We start from the raw sequence: 16,526 nt of genomic DNA on the forward strand, positions 1-16,526 counted from the left end.
ATTTAAATAAACATAAATGCAAATTTTGCATGTGGAAAAAATAAGTACACCCCCACATTTATCACTACTTCAAATGCATAAAATTAGAATCAGGTGCACCAGCTCAGGTGCAAACGGTTAGAACATCGTTAGAGAGGATCTTGGAGGAACCTGTCTTATTTAAACCTCAGACATTTAGTTTGGTTTGCTCTTTGTTGTTGAAGTGTGTGGCATCACCATTCCTAGATCAAAAGAGCTCACTGAGGCCTTCAGAAAAAAGGTTATAGATGACTACGAGTCTGGGAGGGGATTTTAAAAGATCTCCAAACAATTATTTGAAATCAATCATTCGACTGTCCGGAAGATCATCTACAAGTGGAGAAGATTCCAAACAACTGCCAACTTGTTCAGGCCAGGCCGCCCCAGCAAGTTCAGCCCGAGAGCAGACCGCAAGATGCTGAAAGAAGTCTCTAAGAACCCCAGAATGTCATCACGGGACCTACAGGTAGCTCTTGCCACTGTTGATGTCAAAGTGCACGAGTCCACCATTAGAAAGAGGCTGCACAAATTTGATCTACATTGGACGTGCATATGAATGAATGAATGAAAAATGAGGTGTGCCAGGAGGAAACCTTTGCTGGCCAGAAAGAACATCAGGGCAAGACTAAAGTTTGCCAATGAACACCTAGGCAAAGACCAGCACTTCTGGAACAATGTGCTCTGGACAGATGAGTCAAAGGTAGAGCTATTTGGCCACAGAAAACATGTTTTTTTTTGTATACTGAATCGAGGCTCGTGAAAGAGCTGACATTTACTTCACAAACAAATCAACCAGACAAACAAAATATATAAAAAGAGGGAGCGGAAGACAAGAGAATGCGAAGCACGCAAACACTTGAGAGCACACAACATTTAAGAGCAGGGAGATGTGTGGGAGGGAGAGGGCTTGGGGGGAGGAGGCGTGGGAAGGGGGGGGTGGGAGAAGTATAAAACACAAGGACACCAAGGACTTCCAGGACAGAAGTTGGTATTTCAAAAAGTGGACTTGGGGTGAAATTATTGGGGATAGAAAAGATCAAGGTTTTGGATGGGGGAAGATAAGAGATGGTGGTGAACAGCTGTTTTAAAGACCTGGAGGGTGGAGTGGGATTGAAGAGAGTGAGGGAGTTTGTTCCAGAGGCGGGAGAAAAGAGGAATGAAGGAGTGAAGGTGAGCAGAGAGTCTTGATTTTGGCAGTTTAACCATAAGAGGGTTGCAGGCAGATCTTGTGCGACCTGCAGGAATATTTGCGGGACAGAGCCCAGAGAGAGCTGGGGGGGCAAGGCCAGAGAGGAGTCGGTAGAAGACGGAAAGACCACCAACCTGCCTGCGGTGAGTGAGTGAGAGGCCCTTGGAGTTAGCTTCATCGCGGGAGATTCCAAGGATTCTGAATGCTTTGCTTTCAACAGCGTGAAGACGAGCTAGGTGTGAGGCAGGAGCACCAGCCCAGAGGGGAGAGCAGTATTCCATTGAGCTGCGGATGAAAGCCTTGTACATGGTGAGGAGCTCAGGTGTGCCAAGGAAGGACTTCGCACGACGGAGGATGCCCAGTCGGCAACTGGCTTTGGAGGCCAGATTTGAAATGTGGTTTTCCCAGGAAAGATCATGGCAGATAGTGAGACCCAAAAGTTTGAGTGACAGAACTTCTTGGAGAGGATTATTCAGAAAGTAGATGGGAGGGTTGTCCAGTCGGTCTTTTCGGAGAGACATCGTAAGAGTGTGAGATTTGTCAGGATTGAAAGACATGTTCCACTTGTTTGCCCAGTCTGTTATTTTGTCCAGGTCTGCAGAGAGTGCGAAAACCAAATGTTTGGCGAAAACCAAAGACAGCATTTGACCACAAGAACCTGATACCAACTGTAAAGCATGGTTGTGGAAATATTATGGTTTGGGGCAATTTTGCTGCATCAGGGCCTGGGCAGCTCACCATCATAGAAACCACTTTGAATTCTTCATTGTAGCAGAGGGTTCTTGAGGATAATGTGAGGCCATCTGTCGGAGAAGTTGAAGCTCAACCGAAGGTGGACCTTGCAACATGACAATGACCCTAAACATACCAGTAAATCCACCAAGGAATGGCTGAAAAGAAAGAAATGGAGGGTTCTGGAATGGCCAAGTCAAAGCCCGGATCTAAATCCCATCGAGATGTTGTGGGTACAAGATGTCTTAGAGCCAAGGGTGTACTTACTTTTTCCACATGCGAAATTTGCAGTTATGTTTATTTGAATTATACAATGGACGACAAAATGTAAATGTTTCATGATATTTGTTATATTATATCACCTTTATCTATCAATATTGTTGAAATTAAGATCAAATAGCTGTATGTTGAAATATGTTGAAAAAGTCAAAACTTTACATAGGGTGTACTTACTTTTTCACGTGACTGTATATAAACAGAAATCGGGCGCTACTTATGACTCACCCTGTATATTCACTTTAAAAATCGTTTCCTCTGTAACCGCTTGTCCGATCGATGCAAAACTTCAAACATAAGAGCGATTCTCCATGGAGGAAATTTTATTGCTAATTCTGACATCATAGGTTACATGCCATGGTATGGCAGCCATGTTGGATTAAAGGAAATTGTGAAGTTGGCCTCAGCGATCAAGACAGCGGTCTGTTTACTTATTATGCACTGCCCATATAACTATGTGGCATTATCTCAAGCAATAATTAAACACCCATGTCATTAGAAATTTGTCTGAGGCCTTTATTTACCTTTTTAGATTTTCAATTCACAATATTTCGATTTTTGCAAAACCAAAATGCTATCGTTCAAAATATCTACATTGAAACTGCATGAGCGAATCACTTCTGGCTTTTAACAGAGGCTAAGTAATGGAGACACGTTTTCATTCCACTGTGCATGTGCAATATCCCTTCGCACTGGCTTGAATGAGAGCGGCCATTGTGTAAAGCGGTACGTATGCAATTTGCATTGCATATTTGTTTATAAACCGAGCTGTGAGGATTAGCTGTTAAACCCCACATTATGCACAATGAGTGTGAAGAAACTACCTGTGAGTCCTTCACCAAGCACACCTCACATCAAGAAGTAGCGACAGAGTCTAACTTTAGCAGTACAGTTAGACGTGGTGAAGGAACAATGCAAGTTGGACATATGCCTGGAATCTCTGCTTCTGCTGTGCATTCGATTGTTAAAAGTTCTCTGAAAATGAGTGAGCTGAACAGGTGACCATGATGGACCATGACCTGCTTATGGTCATATATCTTTTCCGCATATCTCGAAGGATTGTGAGTTGGACAGGTAACTGCAATGGGCCATGACCTGTTAATGGTCACATTATATTGTTACGTTTGTGGGGGGTAGGCAATACCTTAGTCCAGGTAGAATTGCATATGTAGTGTGCTCTGACTGTCGTGAAGAAGAAGAAACCCTCATGTGTCATAAGTAGGGATCCGGTAGACCGTATGTCGTGCAAGCGCGTGTTTTCGTTCCCATCACGAGGGGTGGGGTTATGTTAATTAGTTAGGGATTAATGGTAAATCCCCTGTATGTAATGGCCTTTGTTATTTTTCCCCTGTTCCTTATGACACATGCAACACTAAATAAAACCAACCGTAAGCAGGATATTGAGCACTACCGCTGATAACACCGACCTGGTGAGCACACAGGCACAGGCAGGGCCGTGAGGCCACGCCCCGAAGAGCAGTGATTGGTCCGGAATTTGGTTCAAGTAAGGACTGCTAAGATGGCACTCGCTGATAGGAGCAGACACGGAGACGTCGTGAGATGACGTCAGAGTCTTGAGTACAAAAGAATGCTCTGCCTGATATTTTTTTGATCTCTCTCCTCTCTTCTTCGTCCTCTTGAGTTCTGGCCTCAATAACGAACGGTCATGTCCAGACATTTTTCTCTTCTTCTTGGCTCGTGATTTCTCTCTCGACTTGCTCTGATTTTCGGGATTCGATGGCGAGTGTTCGGAGTTCATAGCGCTCTTGCGCTGGGAGACGTGGGTGCTGGTGTGGAGCAGACGGTGAGTAGATGAGCACGGCCTGCTCGCTTTGAGCTCGGCGGATGGAAGAGAGAGCTGCGCACCAAGGTCGTTCCCGCGCACAGACTTTGCGCCAACGAGCGTATTTTCGCGCGTAAGGACGCAGGGCCCGGGACGATTCCTGACGAGGTTCAAGAGCCGATTATAGCTAAGTGCCACACAAACACATATTTATTTTCACAGTTATTTTCCCCATCGTTTGTATTTGAGTCTGTATGGGGGCGCTTCAGTTAAGACCTTATTTTATCGTGCATCATTTGGTTACCGGCATTTCTTCAGGAAAGCCGGTATTTTTGTACATTTTAATTCTTTGTCGTTTGAGTTGATTGATTATCCAGGGGTGAAGAAGTCGGTGGAAGCCGTCCAGGTAAGTTCGTCATCCTCCTTTCCCTCGTGTGTAAAGAATACTGTCATTTTGGGATTGAACACCTTGGAGTAAAGCTGCTTGGTCATCTGTGTTGCCCTGCGGTGTTCACTACAGGGTAGTCACACAACATTATCTTTTCCGTTTTCAGCGTATTTTGCTGGATTGTGAGTTGGACAGGCGACCATGACGGGGCATGACCTGTTGATGGACATATATATATATTTTCTGCATATCTCGTGGGATTGTGAGTTGTGCAGCCCATAGGACATAGGTGACTATGACGGATGGAAATGGGGTTTGAAGGCTTAAAGTGGGGACTAGATTGGCATTCTCTCAAGATGGGCTTAAACCCATCTCATAAAAGTTATTTGTCCATGGTCATTATTTATTTTAACAATGTTTATATGTCTGCATCAGGAAGAAGATACAGTAATTGGTTTTGGGTCATTTATTGTCACATTTATTTTCCACATATCTTGCGGGATTGAGTTGGACAGGTGACCTGGGTTTGAAGGGTCGGAGTAGTGAGAGGATTGATGCTTTAGAGTTGGGAGGGGAGGGTGATGACTTGGGGGTGGGAAGCAGAAGCGGAGGACTTTGGGTTTCTGAGAGGTGGGGGTGGGTGAAATTGTGGACTTGAAATTATATTTTACACCAGCAAAGTTACCGGCAACGCCGGGTCCCTCCTCCTGCCCTTCCCTCCAAACTCTCACCCCACCTTTCCCCTCCATCCTCCCACTGTCTGCCACTCCTCCCCTGCCTCCTCCCACACCCACCACCTCTTTCAAGATTCCCACATCAGCCACCCCTTTCGCTCCCTCTTCCCACCCAATCCATTATGTGGACTTTCCACGGATCCGTGCTAGTGGGCCATAATAGTAGCGTGTTCAGTTATCGTTGTTTTTTTGTTAAGAATTAACACGTGAGGTGAGACTATGCACTCTGCGAATGACGTTCTAGGTAGGTTTTGCTTCGTCAGGAAATTTTCGTGTAAATAACCTCTGTGTTGACCTCAAGAAGTTCAATGAATGGTGAACTTTCAGCAGGCTATCAGAGCAGATCTACGAATATTTTATAGCACCCTCACCACTACAGTCAAACACACACGCACACACACACACAGCAGGGGTGGATACATTGAGACCCAGTCGGTCTCCGTTCCATCTCCTGAAACCCACCCACGTGTGAAGATAGCAGGCAACACAAACTTATACGCACACACATGAGTGTGTGGACGCATACATGTGGATAATTTGTGTGTATGTATATTGTTATGAATTTGGTAGAGCAACATCTAGAGCTAGGTAGATCTGAATAGGTAGGTATTCGGCTGTCGTGACAGGGACTCTACATGTAATAAGTTCTTGATGTTTAGGCGTTTGTCGGGGGAAGATGTATGATTGTGGATCTACCTGGAGGTTCGAGTGTTAAATAGTGAGGGATTAAAGGTAACGCCCCTGTGAGTCTCACCTAGTAGTCAAACCTTTGTCCATTATGGCACTGCAAACCACATAAACATTAGTTAGGTCCTTAGCGCAACATTAAATAATTCCTTTCCCTGACAATGACTTAGGAACAAACGGACAGGAAACCAGGCCAAAACCACCGCCACAATGGGCCGCCACCGTTTACACCTCCAAGGCCTACAAACCTCGCCTGGCACGTGTTATAACACAAGGACCGCGGGGTCGGGGACGCGGAGTGGTGAGGATGCCGCAGAGGGCGTGACCTGGGCGAGCCGGCGAGTTGGGAGGCTATTATTGGCTGAGGAGTGCGCCAATGTGACGTCATCGGCGAGAGATATTAGCGACGGTCGGACGCCATTACAGGAGTTCGTTGGAAAGCAGTTCGGGGCAGTTCGTTGAACAGTTGGCACACAGCAGGCAGTTGGCTGCTAGCAATCCCGGTGTAAGTTGAGAGCAGAGCAGTTCGGAGGCGCGCTGAACCGAGTGCAGGCGAGACCAGTCCCGGAGCGAGTTGGAAGGACGAGGCGTGCAGTTGCACCTGCGCGCTCTCTCCTCCTTTTCGCCATTCCTCTTGGTTCTGGAGTTTGTGCCCGCGTTGGAGGTCGTCGACGCATGGTGCTTTTTGGTGCGTGGTGCTCGGCCTTGTGGGACTTGGAGTGAGGGACCTCGTGGTGTGCGATCGGGCCGAAAGGAGCGGTGTTGGACGGCCGCCACAAAGACGACGAAAGACAGACAAGATAAGCCCGCATCCGCGTACATTTTGAACGACGTGACGTATTCTTTTCGTAATTCATCTCCCTCGTTTTGTGTTTGCTGTCAGTCGTGTGGGGACGTCCCGATCTAGGATATTAGATTTACCGGCGCTGCTTTGTCACTGTCTTTGCTTTTATTTAATAAATCCTTGTATTATTTTTGTATATATCTGAACGCAGTTTCCTGGGTGTTTGATTTTAATAGGTAAGGTTGCGGAGCCTTCGCTGTGTCCCGCCATTCCGCGCGTTTGTGCTTGATTGGAATCCGCTATTGAGTTTTCGCCTCGGGAGTGTAAAGTCTCGCAATCGGCCATCCGTAACTGTGGTGTTAATCACGGTTGCGTAACAATATATATATCTATATATATATATCTATATATATATATCTATATACTGTATATATCTATATATATATATATATATATATATATATATATATATATATATATATATATATATATATATATATATAGATATATATATATATGTATATATATATATATATATATATATATATATATATATATATATATATTTATATATATATATACAGTGCATTCAGAAAGTATTCAGACCCCTTCACTTTTTCACATTTTGTTATGTTGCAGCCTTATGCTGAAATCGTTTAAATTCATTTTTTCCCTCATCAATCTACACTCAATACCCCATAATGACAAAGAGAAAACAGGATTTTAGAAACTTTTGCAAATTTATTGAAAATAAAAAACTGAAATATCACATTGACATAAGTATTCAGTCCCTTTGCTATGACACTTGAAATTTAGCTCAGGTGCCTCCCATTTCTCTTGATCACCTTTGAGATGTTTCTACACTACACCTTGATTGGAGTTCACCTGTGGTAAATTCAATTGATTGGACATGATTTGGAAAGGCACACACCTGTCTATATAAGGTCTCACAGCTGACAATGCATATCTAAGCAAAAACCAAGCCATGAGGTTGAAGAAACTGCCTGCAGAGCTCAGAGACAGGATTGTGTCGAGGCGCAGATCTGGGGAAGCCTACAAAAAAATTCTGCTGCATTGAAGGTTCTCAAGAGCACAGTGGCCTCCATAATTCTTAAATGGAAGAAGTTTGGAACAACCAGGACTCTTCCTAGAGCTGGCCGCCCGGCCAAACTGAGCAATCGGGGAAGAATGGCCTTGGTAAGACAGGTGACGAAGAACCCGATGGTCACTCTGGCTGAGCACCAGAGATCCTGTGTGGAGATGGGAGAAACGTCCAGAAGGACAACCAGCACTGCAACACTCCACCGATCTGGGCTTTATGGCAGAGTGGCCAGACGGAAGCCTCTCCTCAGTGAAAGACACATGAAAGCCCGCTTGGAGCTTGTAAAAAAAAAAAAAAAAGCACCTAAAGGACTCTCAGACTGTGAGAAACAAGATTCTGTGGTCTGATGAAACCAAGATTTAACTGTTTGGCCTCAATTCTAAGCATCATGTCTGGAGGAAACCAGGCACTGCTCATCACCTGCCAAATACCATCCCAACGGTGAAGCATGGTGGTGGCAGCATCATGCAGGAGGGGTGTTTTTCAGCAGCAGGGACTGGGTGACTGGTCAGGGTTGAGGGAACAATTAACGGAGCAAAGTACAGAGATATCCTAAATGAAAACCTGAAACAGAGCGTCCAGGACCTCAGACTGGGCCGAAGGTTCACCTTCCAACAGGACAATGACCCTAAGCACACAGCCAAGACAACGCAGGAGTGGCTTTGGGACAACTCTGTGAAGAGCCTTGAGTGGCCCAGCCAGAGCCCTGAGTTGAACCCAATCGAACATCTCTGGAGAGACCTGAAAATGGCTGTCCACCGACGGTCCCCATCCAACCTGACAGAGCTTGAGAGGATCTGCAGAGCAGAATGGCAGAAAATCCCCAAATCCAAGTGTGCAAAGCTTGTCGCGTCATTCCCAAGAAGACTCGAGGCTGTAATCGCTGCCATAGGTGCTTCAACTAAGTACTGAGTTAAGGGTATGAATACTTATGTCAATGTGATATTTCAGTTTTTTCTTTTTAATAAATTTGCAAAACTTTCTAAAATCCTGTTTCCTCTGTCATTATGGGGTATTGAATGTAGATTGATGAGGGAAAAAATGAATTTAAACGATTTCAGAATGAGGCTCCAACATAACAAAATGTGAAAAAGTGAGGGTCTGAATACTTTCTGAATGCACTGTATATATATATATATATAAATATACACACATAAAGGTGGATAATTTGAGACTTGGGAGGGCTCCGTTCCACCTTCTGACATCGCATATGGAGATAACAACCAATGACACAATTAAATTTTTACTTTGAATCAACTTACACATGCAATTCTGATAACTCTTCAACAAACTATAACGGCACTCTGTAGAGAGCATACCTCTGCCTTGTGAACAGTTTACGTTTTGTAGACCAGAAAATCACAATACAGAATCACATTTAATTAAAATTATCCGTCCATAACTTTTTGAGATATCCTGCTAGACGTTGGTGTTAGCCCAATCTCCCAATACTGAGGATTCACTTAAAAAACGAAAAATTATCATATCCGAATCCATATTCAGATCTTCACCAAAATCGAATCTATTTGTCCCTTGTCAGACACCCAACCGGTCCACCTAGTTTCGTCCAAATAGGTCCACAACTTTTTGAGATACCCTGCTATGTATCGTTTTGGCCCTGTCTCCCAATGGTGAAGATTCACTTAAAAATTCTACAAGCCAGATCCGAATCCGGATCTTCAACAAAATCAAATCATTTCGTCCTTGTCGCATACGCCACATCTCTGCAAAATTTCGTCTGAATCCGTCCACAACTTTTTGAGATATTTTGTTCACAAACAAACAAACGGAGAAACGGACAGACAGACAGGGGTGAAAACATAAGCTCCAACATCCACCTTTGTTGGCAGAGGTAAAAAGCCTCCCCCTCCCAACTCTGGCCCATCTTTGTTCTCCCCTCCTTCGCTCAACCTCCCAACCCTCTTCCAAAGCTGTCCCTTCTTCACTATCACCATCCTCCCGCTCATAAAAACAAACTGGCATTCCCACGTCGAAACAGCCGAATAAGTAACACTTTCTACTCCCCTATTCATGTTATCAACTACTTCATAGAAACCAGTCACAGTCACCTCTTCAACCCACATTTCTAAGAAAAAATAGTTGGAAAGAATAGCAAACCTGTGTAACCTCTGCAGTGAATAGGCTGCTTGAGAGAAGTTCTAAAGGGTATTTTCTAAAGGGTAAATTATAAAGGGTAAAATGTAAAATATAGAAATTGTGGGAGAGTCAGGCACGCACACACATGTACGGATCAATATATATATATATGTATATATACTTCTTTTTTTTCTTCTTCTTTTTTTACACATACTAGCTTGGCTCGGCTCGCTGCGCTCTCCTCACCACGCGTCGTTGCAGAGGAATGGACTTATTTTAGCTGAGGCTAATGACTGTACCTGAGTTGCTGTGTTGTCATGATTTACACCAATCATAATACAAACAATTATTTTGCAGAAATTTATTTGTAGTGTTTATGATGTTACATTTTTTATAGGCAATTTACGTTGAAGATATTGGTTGAAAAAAAACAACAAATCAACAAAGAACCCCTAAGCACATACATAGGGGAGGGGTAGGTGCAGACGATTACACCTCACCACCACGTAATTCAAAACACCTCACCACCAAGTAATTAAAAACACCTCACCACCACGTAATTTAAAACACCTCACCACCACGTAATTCAAAACACTTCACCACCAAGTAATTAAAAACACCTCACCACCACGTAATTTAAAACACCTCACCACCACGTAATTCAAAACACCTCACCACCAAGTAATTCAAAACACCTCACCACCACGTAATTCAAAACACCTCACCCCCACATAATTTAAAACACCTCACCACCACATAATTCAAAACACCTCACCACCACGTAATTCAAAACACCTCACCCCCACGTAATTTAAAACACCTCACCACCACGTAATTTAAAACAGCTCACCACCAAGTAATTAAAAACACCTCACCACCACGTAATTAAAAACACCTCACCACCACGTAATTTAAAACACCTCACCACCAAGTAATTAAAAACACCTCACCACCACGTAATTAAAAACACCTCACCACCACGTAATTCAAAACACCTCACCACCACATAATTCAAAACACCTCACCACCACGTAATTTAAAACACCTCACCACCAAGTAATTAAAGACACCTCACCACCACATAATTCAAAACACCTCACCACCTCATAATTCAAAACACCTCACCACCACATAATTCAAAACATCTCACCACCACATAATTCAAAACACTGCACCACCACGTAATTCAAAACACCTAACCACCACGTAATTCAAAACACCTCACCACCACATAATTCAAAACACCTCACAGCCACATAATTCAAAACACCTCACAGCCACATAATTCAAAACACCTCACCACCACATAATTCAAAACACCTCACAGCCACATAATTCAAAACACCTCACAGCCACATTATTAAAAACACCTCACAACCACGGAGACAAAATTTTGAGGGAGTAGTTTAGTGACAACACAGACACTGCCCAGATATGTGGATAATTATGTCGATCATGACTGTACCTGAGTTGCTCTTTTGTCATGCTTTACACCAATCAAAATACAAACAATTATTTTGCACAAATGTATTTGTAATATACTGATATTACATTTTATAACCAATTGAAGTTGAAGATTTAAGTTGAAAAAAACAAAACAATGGTGTATTAAGTAAATAAGTAATGAAAACATCAGTTGTACATGGCAATCCGAAAAAACTTTTTACTGACAAGCTCAATTTTTTAAGGCATTCCAACCTGTGGTGCAGGAGTGCATTGAAGTCAAACAAAATAAAGCAACATCCTTATGTACAATAATCAAGTTTCAACTCATTCTGTCTCGTGGTTTGGGAGTGCGTACAAGTCAAACACACAAACACATATACAGACACACCAAATTATATATATGCAGTGGTATGATTTGCTTTGGGGTTGAGGCCATTGTGTTTTTAATCCTCCCCAAACTCCTAAATGACCAGCCTCTATCAACCAATTTCAGTACCGACTGCTCCGCTCGGCTGTATTCCCTGCCCTAGCAGTGTTCCAAAAGTTCTGCTCATGATGCTGTATAATTGTTTTTAGTGGTAACAGTGGCGGAACCACAGGCTCTCTCTCTCCTACTGCGGTTGGTGCATAAACACAATAATGATGTGTCTTAGCCCATCGGAACCAGAGGGGTTCTCTTTAGGCTTTAGGTATTTGGTGGAGGTGCTGTAAAAAGGCACATTGTGGGTTTAGGGTAACCCGTCTGCTGGTGCTGCTGGTGGTGGTGTGCGTACTGCAGAAAGAGTGACACGTATTCCCCGCGCTCGTGACAAATCATTTCTCAGTAAATCTGAACTTCTTACTGCCTACAAAGCCTTTCTCTGCAACTCAATATATCTAGCTCCCCTACGGGCCCCAGCTTCATAAATTTTACTCCTGTATTCTGTAAAATCCAAAGCTCTCACCATCATTGGCGTCTCCCAAAAAGAATCGGATGAAAAAGGCCTCATGCCCTCTGATCCTAAAGGTTGGTAGCCTCATTGTTTTCTATAGCCTCTCTCGGGGTCTTGCACCCAATGCTATTTTATCCCTCGGCCACCCACCTTCCTCCCTTCCTCAACCACTTCAGGACACACACAACTCTTCCAGTAACTCGCAACTTTTTAATATTCCAAAAATCCACGATTATTGCTCACATCCACTCTTTATTCCTCTTTTAATCCAGAAATGTCACCCCCTCCTACACTCCTGCTTGCGCAGAACAATCCTACTCATGCCTCCGGGGCTTCGAGATGGCAGAATAGAGTCGACTCATATCATCTTCCATCCCTATTCAGATATTCTCCTGCTATTGTACCCCCAGTTTTGTATACAAAAAGAGCTTCTCAGATAGTGATAAATTGGGAAAAAAGTGAAAAATCCGATTAAAAGATTAAATGCCTGGAATGAATATCACTGCTGCATATTTTAGCCTTTTGCTCAATGTGATGGCTGCAAAATAGCAGCTCAAAATGTCAAGGCATTCTTCCATGATCACTGGATGCTTATGCGATTAAAATGATTAAAATAAAAAGAGGTGATTAAAATGGTGCCGCCATTGTTTGCGTACATACAGGCCAGTGTGGGCCGTGATGTGATGGCCAACTGATAATATCGCAAGGCTTCATCGGGTCGGTTATCTTCCTGCAGAAGTAGGCCACTGGGAGATGGAAGAAGAGAAAACAAATGGAATTAGCTAATCATCGACAGCGACAACGTGCACGGCAAAGCAAACATTGCGTTTTGATTAATTCCCTCACCACAAGCCAATTTTACTCCTTTTGAAATTTCCCTGCAGTTAATATTGTCATTCCGTACCTAAACTATTCTGTAAGTGGCATTGACTTTTAAGTTTCACTTCACAGCTTGACATGTATTCCCAGCGTAGATTATCTGTTCAACATTGCATGTAACAAGTGATTCATTTAATCAAAGAACATCCTCGCAGCCATTTACAAGAGCTAATCAAAATGTTTCAGGACTGGCAGGATAAATCAACAAAGGAAAATGCAAAGTGACAAACTTTATTAATCCTTATTAGTTTGTCGTGAGTCAAATATATATCGTCAAGCAGTGATCCGTCCGCTCCGCAAATAAGCCATGGAGGCCATTCAATGAAAGATGTTTGCACGTGCCCATAGGAACATCATTCGGCTCTATTTGATCTCATGTGCTTCCCACAAAGCTGGAATTATATCTCAGGGAAAAAAGGAAAGTCTGCTGATGTGATATGGGAGAGGTAATGGGGTTTGGACGACAAAGTCAATGGGATCTCCCTCATGATTGTGAAACGTCTTCCATTCTATGTTGCGGAGGTATTGTCATTGCGTAATTCATGACTCGATATGGCCTAATCCACCTGAAAGAAAAACCCCACAATCAATTAATTGTGCTGCAACGATTTTCCACAATTTTGGAGGTTTCACTTTTGTATTCTCTCTTCTATATATCTGCACAAAGTCAATTTCACTGAATGTATTTTTGAAAGCACCCTGGCTCTTTGTGAAAATTTGTCGCAATTATTTTTTAGCTTTGGGCTAAAGCATCTTTATTCGCGGTTCCTTTTTTTCCGACACCTAATTTAATAATCCGCATCAGCACTTTATCTGCATCACCAGGAATGAAGCATGCAGCCGACAGCTGGTAATGCATACATGAGAAGTAACTTGATGTGAGCAGAATTTGCTTTCTGTATGGAGAGTATCAAGAAAGACTATCAAAAAAAGATGGTCGTCAAAAGTCCTGAAGCCTAAGTTTAATTGTATAGTTTTGGCATTCACTGAAGGACTCGCAATATGGAGTTTTAAATTTAAATTTAGAAACATTCTGAAGAAGTCAGTTTTTGGCAATAACCACAACTTGAGAAGTAATTGCATTTTTGTGGTTAATCTTCGACAATGCTAATCATGGCAGCAATGTCTGCGTGGGTTGTGGTTGCATGGCAGCAATGTCTGCGTGGGTTGTGATTGCATGGCAGCAATGTCTGCGTGCGTTGTGGTTGCATGGAAGCAATGTCTGCATGGGTTGTGGTTGCATGGCAGCAATGTCTGCGTGGATTGTGGTTGCATGGCAGCAATGTCTGCTTGGGTTGTAGTTGCACGGCAGCAATGTCTGCATGGGTTGAGATTCCATGGCAGCAATGTCTGCGTGGGTTGTGATTGCATGGCAGCAATGTCTGCGTGGGTTGTAGTTGTATGGCAGCAATGTCTGCGTGGGTTGTAGTTGCATGACAGCAATGTCTGCGTGCGTTGTGGTTGCATGGAATCAATGTCTGCATGGGTTGTGGTTGCATGGCAGCAATGTCTGCATGGGTTGTGGTTGCATGGCAGCAATGTCTGCTTGGGTTGTAGTTGCATGGCAGCAATGTCTGCATGCGTTGTGGTTGCATGGCAGCAATGTCTGCGTGGGTTGAGGTTGCATGGCAGCAATGTCTGCATGCGTTGTGGTTGTATGGCAGCAATGTCTGCGTGGGTTGTGATTGCATGGCAGCAATGTCTGCTTGGGTTGTAGTTGCATGGCAGCAATGTCTGCATGGGTTGAAATTCCATGGCAGCAATGTCTGCGTGGGTTGCAGTTGTATGGCAGCAATGTCTGCGTGGGTTGTAGTTGCATGGCAGCAATGTCTGCGTGCGTTGTGGTTGCATGGAAGCAATGTCTGCGTGGGTTGTGGTTGCATGGCAGAAATGTCTGCGTGGGTTGTGGTTGCGTGGAAGCAATGTCTGCATGCGTTGTGGTTGTATGGCAGCAATGTCTGCGTGGGTTGAGATTCCATGGCAGCAATGTCTGCATGCGTTGTGGTTGCATGGAAGCAATGTCTGCATGGGTTGTGGTTGCATGGCAGCAATGTCTGCTTGGGTTGTGGTTGCATGGCAGCAATGTCTGCTTGGGTTGTAGTTGCATGGCAGCAATGTCTGCGTGGGTTGTGGTTGCATGGACGCAATGTCTGCATGCGTTGTGGTTGTATGGCAGCAATGTCTGCATGTGTTGTGGTTGTATGGCAGCAATGTCTGCATGGGTTGAGATTCCATGGCAGCAATGTCTGCATGCGTTGTGGTTGTATGGCAGCAATGTCTGCATGGGTTGTGGTTGCATGGTAGCAATGTCTGCGTGGGTTGTGGTTGCATGGCAGCAATGTCTGCTTGGGTTGTAGTTGCATGGCAGCAATGTCTGCGTGGGTTGTGGTTGCATGGATACAATGTCTGCATGCGTTGTGGTTGTATGGCAGCAATGTCTGCGTGGGTTGAGGTTGCATGGCAGCAATGTCTGCATGCGTTGTGGTTGCATGGCAGCAATGTCTGCGTGGGTTGAGGTTGCATGGCAGCAATGTCTGCATGCGTTGTGGTTGTATGGCAGCAATGTCTGCGTGGGTTGTAGTTGCATGCCAGCAATGTCTGCGTGTGTTGTGGTTGCATGGCAGCAATGTCTGCGTGGGTTGTGGTTGCATGGCAGCAATGTCTGCGTGCGTTGTGGTTGCATGGCAGCAATGTCTGCATGGGTTGTGGTTGCATGGCAGCAATGTCTGCATGGGTTGTGGTTGCAAGGCAGCAATGTCTGTGTGGGTTGTGGTTGCATGGCAGCATTGTCTGCGTGCGTTGTGGTTGCATGGCAGCAATGTCTGCGTGTGTTGTGGTTGTATGGCAGCAATGTCTGCGTGGGTTGTGGTTGTATGGCAGCAATGTCTGCATGGGTTGTGGTTGTATGGCAGCAATGTCTGCATGCATTGTGGTTGTATGGCATCAATGTCTGCGTGCGTTGTGGTTGCATGGCAGAAATGTCTGCATGGGTTGTGGTTGCATGGCAGCAATGTCTGCATGCATTGTGGTTGTATGGCAGCAATGTCTGCGTGCGTTGTGGTTGTATGGCAGCAATGTCTGCATGGGTTGTGGTTGTATGGCAGCAATGTCTGCATGCATTGTGGTTGTATGGCAGCAATGTCTGCATGCGTTGTGGTTCTATGGCAGCAATGTCTGCATGCATTGTGGTTCTATGGCAGCAATGTCTGCATGCATTGTGGTTGTACGGCAGCAATGTCTGCGTGGGTTGTGGTTGCATGGCAGCAATGTCTGCATGCATTGTGGTTGTATGGCAGCAATGTCTGCGTGCGTTGTGGTTGCATGGCAGCAATGTCTGCGTGGGTTGCGGTTGCATGGCAGCAATGTCTGCGTGGGTTGTGGTTGCATGGCAGCAATGTCTGCATGGGTTGTGGTTGCATGGCAGCAATGTCTGCTTGGGTTGTGGTTGCATGGCAGCAATGTCTGCGTGGGTTGTGGTT

General features: G+C 44.3%; 1 protein-coding gene across 2 annotated transcripts in view; it reads right to left on the reverse strand.

The window, feature by feature from the left end:
* Nucleotides 1–16,526, reverse strand: part of TMTC2 (transmembrane O-mannosyltransferase targeting cadherins 2) — a 253,470-nt gene that overhangs the window by 43,032 nt on the left and 193,912 nt on the right. For both annotated transcript variants that reach the window (XM_078777820.1, XM_078777816.1), the window contains one exon: nt 12,829–12,914. In XM_078777820.1, coding sequence (XP_078633946.1) covers nt 12,829–12,914 — 86 coding nt within the window. The remainder of the gene's footprint in view (nt 1–12,828; nt 12,915–16,526) is intronic.

This window comes from Myxine glutinosa, chromosome 1 (assembly GCF_964187855.1).
Source record: "Myxine glutinosa chromosome 1, kmMyxGlut1.1, whole genome shotgun sequence".
Taxonomy (NCBI): domain Eukaryota; kingdom Metazoa; phylum Chordata; class Myxini; order Myxiniformes; family Myxinidae; genus Myxine; species Myxine glutinosa.